The sequence below is a fragment of the Nanorana parkeri genome, unplaced genomic scaffold (genome assembly GCF_000935625.1).
Source record: "Nanorana parkeri isolate BGI_ZX_2015 unplaced genomic scaffold, ASM93562v1 scaffold972, whole genome shotgun sequence".
Taxonomy (NCBI): domain Eukaryota; kingdom Metazoa; phylum Chordata; class Amphibia; order Anura; family Dicroglossidae; genus Nanorana; species Nanorana parkeri.
The window spans coordinates 495,369-507,273 of NW_017307240.1; the positions used below are offsets into that span (position 1 = coordinate 495,369).

The 11,905-nt window shown below is 39.3% G+C and overlaps 1 protein-coding gene across 1 annotated transcript in view; it reads right to left on the reverse strand.

The window, feature by feature from the left end:
- FBXO15 (F-box protein 15) overlaps positions 1-11,905 on the reverse strand; it is a 69,320-nt gene that overhangs the window by 7,407 nt on the left and 50,008 nt on the right. The window contains exon 9 of the mRNA XM_018566754.1: positions 2,285-2,409. Coding sequence (XP_018422256.1) covers positions 2,285-2,409 — 125 coding nt within the window. The remainder of the gene's footprint in view (positions 1-2,284; positions 2,410-11,905) is intronic.

Consider the following 11,905-nt stretch of genomic DNA (forward strand, 5'->3'; position numbering starts at 1 on the left):
TATATATATATATATATATAGATAGTATTTTTTTTTATCTTGGACCTAAATATATACTTTAAGACTCATTCACAGTGGTGCATTGCCAATGTGCACTGACAATTTAGCAAGTAATGATAATATTTCCATAAATATCATTAGGAGATATTCGAAGTAATTCTGCATGCACATTTTTTTCTATGCTGGCACGCATATACTCCTAAAAATGCACAAGCATATATCCATTTTCCAATGCATCTAAAGTAAATAAGCAAACCAATGATTTTAGCAAAATGTCTGACAGCTTCACCATCTACTAATGATCAGCAACAAATCAGAGTTAAAACTGATCATGTGATAAAAGCAAGCTTTAAAAATGTTTTTAAAAATTAAAGCAGAGGCAAAGGCTAATGTGGCAGATACGTTCACGTAACAGCATACTTGCACATTATGGCACATTTAACTTACAAGTGTGCCTCCTCCTGTGCTGATTGAGGCTGTCAGTCAATGCCCTGTCCAACACTACCGATATCTCCTCCAGCGCTACTTTCATTCCCAATCATCCTCTTTGCTACTGGATGGCCTTTGCTAATGTAACTCCTGCGCACATGAACAGGAATTGCATTGTACCCACCACCTGGCTCCAAAGACATGAAAGGGGTTGATATCGGCTGCTAATGTTCCATTGTAAAATAAATGCACTTGTCCGGTGTTCAGTTAACCGGTTGCTTGCCGTTACATGAGAACGTACATTTGTGGTTGTTTTTGTTGTTTCCACTACCTGGCAAGATCAGAGTCCCTTCACTAACTTCTTCGTGTATCCAAAACCCAAGGGTTTGTTATAGCACAGACAGTTTTTAAATAGTGAGTGTTTCTAATTAAAGTGTGGAGTGGATCTGTTCTCAATTGTCCCCTGATTACCTCCTGAGACAGTGGCTCCTGAACAAAGGGAACTAAGTGCCTTGAGGTTATTTATCTCCTGTCTAAATTTGTTTTTGTTAACTCTCAAGATATGAATGCATAATTATGTTTTGACAAGGGATTATACTCATGGGTAGGTCTAATTTTAAAAAATACATGGTTTTTCTTGCATTGTTCTGCCTCTGAAATCAAAGCAACATTTTTAAATATCCTAGGTTACAGCATTCATGACAGTATGCTAAAAAATAAAAAAAAAAGGGAAAATAGCATTTTTGTTGTACTATGCCTCAGATGTAATGAAAGAGATCTTAAATGTACACTTTTTTTTATAGCTGCTCTGAAAGCCACAAGTCAACTAGTCAAAATTCCAAATGTACCTGTATCTTCCCGTTTGAGTAAAACTTCAGCAAGTATATGCTCATTGGCAAAAATATCCTGTTTGTAGATCTCCCATACTGCACTTGGCTGTTCCATCAGGCTGTCTAAGTCTTTATCACAGATGAAGCTAGGGTCATTGCCTAGAGCAAACTTCAGCGGTACAGGTATGCCTGCACCCTCATGTCCACTCTACATCCACTACTGAATGTGTTTTTTTGTCCTAATTACAATCACAAATGTGTTTACTAAAATACCAGTTAGCTATTTTAAAACAATAACTGCAGTCATTGTTTAGGCTATGGCTTAAAAGGAGAATTATGGGGTAAGTGAAAAACACTCATCCCCATAATTCAAGCTGACCTGTGACAATTAAACTGTGACATGTCAGCTCTATTGATTGGGAAGTGAGTGAACACATTCCGCCGATCGCTGACTTCATGATCATCTCCCTGCAGAGAGTGGTGACTGTCAGTCACCGCTACCTGCAGGGCCCCCCCCCCTATCCGATCCTCCAGCACTGACTGAAGGGACGGACAAGGGAGGGGGCGGGCACAGCTGGCTCAGCCTCTAGATAGGCAGAGCTTGCTGACAATCAGCCAGCGGGATGAATCTCGACAGTATTGCCGGGATCCGTCCCGGCTCCAGCGCTCTCAGTACATAGCGGGCAATAGCCCGCTATATACTGAGTTTTGGGTGACGGGAGGTCGTTGGTATATGTCCTCCTGTGCCCCTAAAGAGAACTATGGGGAAAAAAGGTCACCCCATAGTTCTCTTGTAATTATTTGGGTTTTAATATGTAAAAAAGTTTGTTTAAATATATTTTGCCAACAACTTTATTACGGACTTTTATTTTTAAAGCACAAACATGTGAGTTATTAGTTACCAGTCAGACAGTAATATATGTTTTAAGGAGACATAGGAGAAGAGAATTAGAAGAAGTAATATGCTGAACAGATGGATAGCCTGATAGATATAACGAGAGACATTTTAAAAGAAGGAATTTTACCTGTACACTGCCACTAAATGTGAGGGTCTTCCACAAAAAATCCACTTGGCCCACAAGAGGGGCGTGCTGTCTGTTGTTTTTAAAACCTATGGCTGTCATTTTTACATAACCATTTTTTATGTACTCTGCAAAACATATAATAAATCTAGTTATCAATTTGTTTGTAAATTGACCAAAAACACAGAACTTCAAATTATAAAAATACATAAATGTACACCAAAAATAAAATGAACAAAAGAAAAAAACGCCAAGCACCACTGTACTTTTTATAAAATATAGTTCTGTGCTCTAAGAGAAATAATAAAGGAGTGAATTAAAACAGTAAAATAATTAGTATGCTACAGCAGATTTGCTAAACCTGAATATAAAAGGAGTCAAAGGAATCTAATTGACAAATTTGAAATTATGTACCTAAAGGAAATTACTAGGGATGTCCCGATGCCACTTTTTCAGGCCCAAGTACAAGTACATCCCCTCATGTACTTGCCGATACCAATTACCGATACTTTTTCTTAAAGGGACAGGTGACTTTAAATGATATTACAGAAAAAAACGTTAAAGAAGTCACATATGTGACAAAAATGTTTACGATTCATATTCATTTTGCATTTGCCAAATATTCATTGTAAGCCCTCAGGGGCAGGGCCCTCCTTACCATCTTGTCTTGAATTGTGATTGTTATGTCTGCCCTATATTGTAAAGCGCTGCGCAAACTGTTGGCGCTATATAAATCCTCTATAATAATTCCATCATGAAAAATTTAAGTGTACATATAGCCAAAATAGTTATTTTTTGTTTTGGATAAGGTTGGGAAGGTAAAAATCCTTATTAGTAGGGATGCGCCGATACCGATACTAGTATCGGTGCCAATTATTTGGGCAAGTACTTCCGGTATCAGGAAGCCGGCTTCATGCTCCCTCATCACCTCATAACAAGGAGAACCAATCAAGAAGCCGGGCGCCGCGTCATTACACGGCGCCCGGTTTCCTGATTGGCCAGAAGCCGACTCCATGCTTTCTCGTCACCTAGTTTCTCGTCACGCATGGGGACAACTTCCATGTTAATCAGGAAGCCGGGAGGTGAGTGTTTACACGCCGCCTGGCTTATCAGGAAGCCAGGTGGTGATTCATTACACGCCGCCTGGTTTCCTAAATGGGACTTCCGCTATCGGTATTGGCGAGTACCGAAAAAAAATATTGTTACTGCTCCTCGATACCGAAATACCGGTATGGGTGCATCCCTACTTATTAGAATTTTTTTTGCTGTCAGAAAGTAAGAGAAAATGTCTCTAGACTAAGTCCCCGTTCACACCTGTGTGACTCACTGCGTGTTGCCAAATATGTATATGCGTGACAACAGAATTTTCATTGTTTTCGATAGGGTCTGTTCACACATGTGCATGCTGTGCATTGGAAAAAAGTACATACTGTATGTGTTCTATAGTAAAAATGACACTATGGGATTTCTATATTTGTTGATGTAGTCTCATTATGCTTAAATACCTTCAGCCGTTGTTCAGCATTGTAATAGCATGCATGCCCAGACATAATCCCTGAGACGTTTATGTGACAGTAGTGTTGTTGTCACAAGACGTCTGCTTAGTAGGGTCTAGCTAATTAGAATAAAGGGCAGCCTAGACTAACAAACAAAATCCAAAATGTAAATAACTATTAACCAGCCCATGCATTTGTTATGGTAGGTTGACTTGTTTGTATAAAAAATGTTTTGTGCATGTCAAGTTTCACATACACTTTACAATCTGACCACGCAATCTTTGTACTAGCAACAACAATATGGAATACTTGTTATTATGTGCGGTTATCCTATTATCCTCAAAGATGCACACTTGTTGCTGCCTTGGTTTGTTGTTACAATTTCTTGTCTGAAAATTTCAATAAACTATATTTCTGCAAAAAAACTATATGGAATACGAGGACCTTTTCTAAACTATGTAATCAAATTATTTCCTATTTTGAAGTTTCTTCTACTACATATTTGTTGGTAGCTGGAACTGGTGCTGGAAATGAGGACGTTAACTTGCATCTGTCATCATCTATGTGGCTTAACATAGGTTAATTGATGGTGGCTGTTTAGCGATACAAAGGCATATTTTGTAATTGCAGCACAGAAAACCACTGGGAACCTTCCCAAGGAGCAGGGAAACATTTTCCTCAAAAAGTGCAACCTAAGGTGTCCCTACAACGATAGTCACCCCTTTTTCACATGCTCCTGCACCAGAGGGGGAGACTGCACTGCCTGAAAGCAAAACAGGCTGCATGAGGAAGAGATGCCTCAAGAAATATCAATAGGCTGCTGGATATAATGTCGAGTATGTCTGAAAAATTAGAGGTCAAGCAGTCAGAGGAGCTAGCATTTGCTCGGTGTTTGGTGGGCCCCATAAAACAAGTGCCACAGGAATATAAGGTGGGGATGCACTCTGGAGTTATGCGCTTCATAGCCCGGTTCATTTCTCCTCCTACTCAGTCTGCCACACCTGCTACTATTTCTCTTCCCTATACACTGGGACCCCACCTCCAGGTACTTGTCACAACCTACCCATCCCCTTCAAACATTTTTCTACAACCAACCTCATTTGTTAGCTCCCCCACAAATTCTAGCTCCCCTACCCATATACCCAATACCCTTACCCTTCCCTATCTCTGTCACTATTTCTTACTCAATCCCTGCACCCTAGCTTCCACAATAAGACACCATGCAAGCCAGCACCACTATACCACAACAGTCACCACTCCCCTGCCAGTCCATCATCCCAAAATCTGTACCACTTACAACCACATTCTCCTTTTTCCTCTAACTGTATGAGTTTGTCTACCTTCCATGGATCAAAACTTAAAAAAAAAAACACCAGTACAGTACAACCTCTTGAAAGTGCACTCCATCTACCACCACCAGTGATGCTTTGCTACGTTTTTAAATGTTATGTTTCCCAAAGTTTAAGGCCTTTGGCAGCATTTAAAAGTAGATTGTTTTACTTACCTGTAAAATCTACAGTAAAGGGCACAGGATCTTAGTCTTAACCATGGGTTATACTACAAACTTGTGGTGATTGGACACTGGGGGGAAAAAAGCTGCAAAGAAAGCCCTAGGATAACCGCTCCCACTCCCAGCAAGCTTCAGGGAGATCAAAGGAACAGAAGGGAGGGACCTATGGCCTATACTGTGCTCCAAGAATTGTACAGGTAATCCAAAATCCTCTTTCTGAAATCGTACATGACAGGACACAGGATCTTTGTCTTAATCATGGGACATCTAGAAAGCAGTGCAACTCAGGTGTGGACAACACAGCAAACAAACACTAACAGGCCCATGTAACTACTGGTCAAGGAGAGCTTGACAAAATCAGAGAGCAGCTTGAAGAACCTTACTTCTCAAAACTGCCATCAGATGACTAATCAGTTTCATCAGTTAAGTAGTCAGCTTTCAGTTTGTGGTATTAGAAAATAATTTCTCATCCAACGCAGGCAAGCTTAGTGCTCAACCAAATCTGTAGTATCTAATAGAAACCAATATGTATTCTTGCTGTTCAAGAGCTCTCTTGCATCCCCCCTCAGTCCAAGTTAACTCAACAAATAACACTGAACTTCTAATAAAAAAAGGTCTAAAATGCTGCCCCAAACAGGGCTGTGTTGCATTACTTTTATTCAAACCGTGCTCAGAATCACAGGTCACCTTTACTCTAATTAAAGCATTCAGAAAAGAGAAAATAGTAGAATCTCCATAGTGTAAAACCACAACTTTATTTGATAAAAAATTGTTAAAAGCACTTACAATCCTAGGTGCTATACCAGTACCTGCTAAATTTGTCCTGTCTCCCTGACTCTCCTGGTCTTACCGAGAGTGAGGAGTGTATCCATCATACGTAATGATATGCGTGAACCAAGTGGGTTCACAGACACCAATAAAAACCAGTTAGGTTTTAATAAACTGCTAGAAGTTAAGCTCTGGCCTGTGCCTTACCACTGTTCCATCACTGTGATGGGCTTCCTAACCACTGTCAATTACAGAAGTGCTGGAGATTGTCTATGTTATTAACCACTGAGATCACTGTGCTATGGTTTTACAACCCATTGAACAACCAATGTTATAAATGGAAGTTTAAGCAAGAACATCTAAAAAGCAGGAAAAAAAAGATCTGGGAAGCATAAAACTTCTCCATGTGTGCCAGTAAGGGAATTATAGTCCTCTCTAATCCTACAGATTCCTGGGACAGGTTATCAGCTCATAAGATTAGTGGCTAAATAAAGTTACAATATTTTTTTTTGCACTGAACAAATATAACAAAACACTTGTATATGTATATTTAGCAAATTAAAGAGAGCCAGCAAGAAATGTTGTTATGGTTAACATACACTTGCAACAACATACTGAAAAGCATTGCAAGTGCATGAATCGTTAAAACATCATTAAAGTCATTAAACAAAATTGTCATATTTGCTTCCACATGCCAATTCACCATCGCTGGCCCTGCATCTTTGAATTTTTTGTCAATTTAGTCCCCATAAAACACCCCTGAATACATGTAGAGAATCACATTTCACATGCATTTCCTGTATGTCTTTGCCCACTTTTCATTCTGCCTTGCTAATATCTCCCATTGTGGTTACACATCTAGAACCATTGTGCTCATAAACTAGTACACGGTTATTTTCACTACTTCCTCACACCTCTACACCTCCTCCATAATGTACTGCCCACCTCTGTCCTTTGCCAGTCTCTCGTACAGCCTGGAGCTCAGCTGCATGTGACATATGGTGTAAGGCATTGCGGGAGATGACCTGGATTAAGACGACCCGGAAACACACAAAAAAAAAACCCAAAAATCCAGCAGCTGCTAATTAAATGAGGCAGAGATATGCAGTGTTACTTTTAAAAGTAAAATATTTTAGTGCACAATTACAAAGCCTTTTAATATATTACATGATGCTTGCTCTGAATATTCAGGCCGCATTCACACTTGGCGATTCGCAAATCGCGCGTTTGTCGCGCGATTTGCATTTTGCGCGATATCGCGCAAATGCTTGCATTGAGCAAGCTTGAATCGCGGCTAAATCCGCTCCAAAAAGGGTCCTGCTGTAGCGACGCACGACCCGCGACAGCAGGACCCTTTGCCCCATTAAGAAGCATTGAAGAGCGATATCGCGCGGTAAATTGCTGCGATATCGCGGGAATTACTGCACGATAAATCGCTAAGTGTGAACGGGGCCTCAATGTGATACTGGTGCTTTTAGATCTCCTTTAAAATGTTTCTTATTTTAGATAGAAACCTACACCTGTGAAGAAGTGTCTACATCGTGGGTATATTTAATTATGTCCTTTGATTTACTTTTTGGATTCAAGCCAAAATTGCTACATCTGAAACAATGCACTGACCATCTGTTATTAACAGTTAATTAATATCTAGTTCAACATAATATTCCCAGTACAATGCAATTTAAAGAGGATCACATTTTGCTTCACATAACACTTAACTCGGTGTGACCTTATGTGAAGAAGCACAGTAATGCACAGTATAAATAAAAATAAGAGTTCAAACACTAAGAAAACAGGGCTGCATTTATAATATTTGATACACAGAGCAGAAATGGCTGCAAACCTTGGATAACAGATTAATGACAATGAAGTCATGAATTATTTTAAAGAAAAACTTCAGACAAATGGCTGAAACACATATACACAATGAGAACAGTTTTTCAATGTTTTACTCCTGAAAGAACAAAATGGCCAAAAAGTGAAAATCATTAAATATAAACAGCTAGAATGGTGTAATTTCGTAAGAGGCTGCAGGCTAGTAATTAACACTAGTTTGCAATATTAGTGTAGCCACAAATAGGCAGATTTGATCTTTCCCAGTATTTACATATTGTTAAAAAGCAATCTTTAAAGTGGACCGTCACTCAAGAAATTAACATCTTTCACCTGCCTCCTTCCCTCTGACATAAAAAAAAATTAACTTTTTTTTTTACATTTCATTTCATTTCCTGAATCCCTCCCTAGGCAAGAATGGCATAGTCAGCCACCTACTACCTCCTTGGATGGCTACATCACACATCCCACATTTTTTTTTTTTGCTAATCTCCTGTTGCAGCATTTCTCCTCTACCTTGTGGCTCTATTAACACTTTCCGCTGTTAAAATACAAGAGGATTTAGGTTTTAAATGTGCGTTAGGACATGCACTGTCTTACATTTTTGCATGCATTTTGCTCAGTTCCCCGCAGGTTGTCATGACGGCAAGCATTTATTTAAGGGAAGCAAAGATTCTCAGTTTTATCTTATGTGGTATCACTCATCTTTACTCATAGATAACTTAAGAAGAAAAAAATATTTAGTAGGTAACCCCCAAAGCCTGCATCTGGTAAATAATAACTAAATTTGATAAAATGCATGATTTATAACAAATATACATGATCAAAATAAAAACACAATGTACAATCTTTACATTTATGAGGACTAACAGTACCATTCTGTATTTTTCCATTTCAAGTCCAAGCTCACTATTGTTAGATTATTTTCATTTCCCCCTCTCCCAATCATACAACCCTCAAGCAATATTAACCCTGCATGGACTCCACAGCTGAGGAATCTCAAAACAGTCATAATAAAACAAATTGTGCATGAGGCAAGCAAAAACATTGCTTGTGAAATCCAGGCAGCCTAGAGGTACAAGTGATAATAAGAGCTCATGATGGTAAAAAGTAATCGTTATCTGAAGAGATCTTTATACATGTTTTAAAAAATCCCCTTACCAATGAGCCTTTGTTCCAGTTTCTCAAAAAAACAAAAATTCCTTCATTGTGTATTTGCTGTGTTAAAATGTTACCAAAGTTTACCAAAGTCTTAAAGTGGACCTGTACCCTTATCTTTAAAATAACAACAAACACACCTTTAGAAATGTTTAGTAATGACAAATTTACACAACACATACTTCTAGATTATTCCCGGCTTTGTATTCAATGCATACCTTATTTCTCTTTTTTCACCAGTCTTGTGACAGTGGCCATGTATACTAAGAGCAGATTATTAGCTCTCCTTTTACTTCCTGGATTTCTGGCACATGTGACTAGACATATGACTAGGACATGTGACCGTGCACATCATCTCAGGGGAGGAAAATGCCTTTCCCTGAGATCTTGTGAGATTACAGATGAGATTTCCCATGAATGCTCTGTTTGATGACAGAGCAATGCCAGTGTGCATTGCTTTGGCAGACTGAAGTCATTTTGCCCTTTCAAAGCAGGAAGCGAATGCTCTGCAAGTGTAAGGATTTCAAAATCATAGCATTTTACACCTGATATGTCTGTTATTATTAATCATAATACAAAGAGGGATGCATTGGTAGAATTAGATTTTTGAGTGTAAAGGACCGCTTTTAGCTGGCCATACAACAGTAGAATTTTGTTTGGAAAATATTATTTTCATAAAATGTTATTGATTAATGGGGTCAAGTCGATGATCATTTTTAACTGTAGTAATGGAGGAGCATCGAAGGCGCAGGATGGTAATTATTTCTCGAACTAACCACATTGACAACACTGAATGTGTTTTTTGTTTGGGAAAAATAATTTATTCCAAAATCAAATATTAAAATCCAACGAAAGTTCAAATGACATTTGCCAAGTCTATGATGGAATTGTCAAATGTTTCGACAGGATGGCTACCGTTAGAGAAAAGCTCCTTGTGTTAAAAAAAGAACAGGCTAGTTTGCATCTGTCTGTATAAGATCTGTTCACCTATGGGCAGCTTATGCAGACTTTAAGCTTAACAAAAAGCCTGTCATACACATAAGGGTACTGCCACTACTGCCTTGTTTTTGAAGTGGCATGCTCCAAGATGTCATCACCATCCTCGGTTTTCTACTTTGGGTAATGTCAGACAGACAGTTTGGTCACCAGCAACAAAATCGCTAAAATTCAACTCAAGTTATCCTATTGAGTAACTCCTTGCTGCCCAAACTAGCAATAGGTTATTCCATTTCTGCTCACTAGCAACTGAGATTCAGCAGTGTTTTGACAGCGGCAGAGTAACTTCCACTTGTCAATTTTGACCTTAAAGCATAATTAAATTGAAGAACACAAATTAAATTTTTTTTTGCAGCATAACAGTACTTAGGTGGGGTGGCTGCAGTTTTCCTTCTATTTTCACCTGGTGATCCTTCCTGTCCTAGGAAACCCCTCATTGCACAGTCTTTAGAGCAGTGGAATTGTCACCAATGAACAGGATTACAGAACCCATCTCCCGTTTTCCATAACGTAGCGCGGAGGGGTTGTTATACAGGCAGAGAACACAAGATGTTCTGAGCTTACAAGATTTCTGGCAGGATCAACAGGTATTTTTTGCACTTATCAAACTAACAGAACAAAATGCTTTCAATAGTTTATTAAGCATACCAAAAGGGAGCAAATAAGAGAAGTTAATTTTAAGGGTTTACATACACTTTAAGATACATTTGTTGGATATGCCCTAAAATTGGATGAAAACCCCTTTAACAAAATCAAAGATAAGTTGTTCAAAATGAACAAAACCATTTTAATAAATGATGCAAAAAGTAATAGTAAGATGAACCGAACCCCTTAACAACCAGCCAATCACAAAACAGCTGACTTATTTAACTAAACTTCCTAAAGCTCAGCAGTCACATACTTCTATGGGTTATTCCAGATTTCTGATCTAAATAATCAAAATTCTCCTGCTTGGAATAAAACTTTATAAAGTGAGCAAAATTAACAAAAAAAACCAGTCCTGTAGAGATGCTTGCAAGTACCGTCAACAGTTTAAAAATGTGCCCCAGAATCCCAGAAATCAATCTTCAACATTTACTTGCAGTGTCAAATGCTCACTAGCCCATTCCTATTGGTGCACCACTAAGATGGGTTGCCTCACTGGCTGACAGGAAGGTGTATGAGACAGGAGTGATTAGGCCAGCATTCAATGCTACCAGGTATTGTCAGTGATTGATGATTATATTCTGTGCGTCCAGTGGTGCTATATTAAACTTCTAAAGGGTACCTTCAAACATCTCAGTGACTGTACAAAATGTTTTACAAGCCCCACACGTTTCCAATTCTACCTAAACCTTTTCTCTAAAGGTGTCCATACACCTTACGGCCATTGCAAGACTTTTGTCTTGCGATGGTCGTATGCTTCTTGAAAGCCCGTGCGATCTGCCCACCTTGGACGGGCAGATCGTACTTGCGATCATCGAAAGCCCGCCCCGCTGATGGGCGGGCTTCCGATGACGGCAATGCAATTCCGCAGCTATCGGGCGAGCAGGCTAGAAACCCGCCGAGAATCGTACGATTCTCGGCGGGTTTTCGAGCATGTTGGCTCGACAAAAGACTTAGTCTTAGTTCACACTGCTCGATTCTCGTACGATCACGGGATTTCGCCCGATTCTCTTACGAGAATCGAGCAGTGTATGGGCACCTTAAAAGGTGCCCATACACCTTACGATTATCGGACGAAACTTTTCGTCCGATGATCGAATAGTCGTACGGTTTTCGTACGGCAGCCCCATCCTGCCCCGATGATCGCAAGAATCATTTAGCCGTAATTAACCAAAAGCACCTGGACGAAATGCGGTAATTGATTTGCCGTATTTTCGT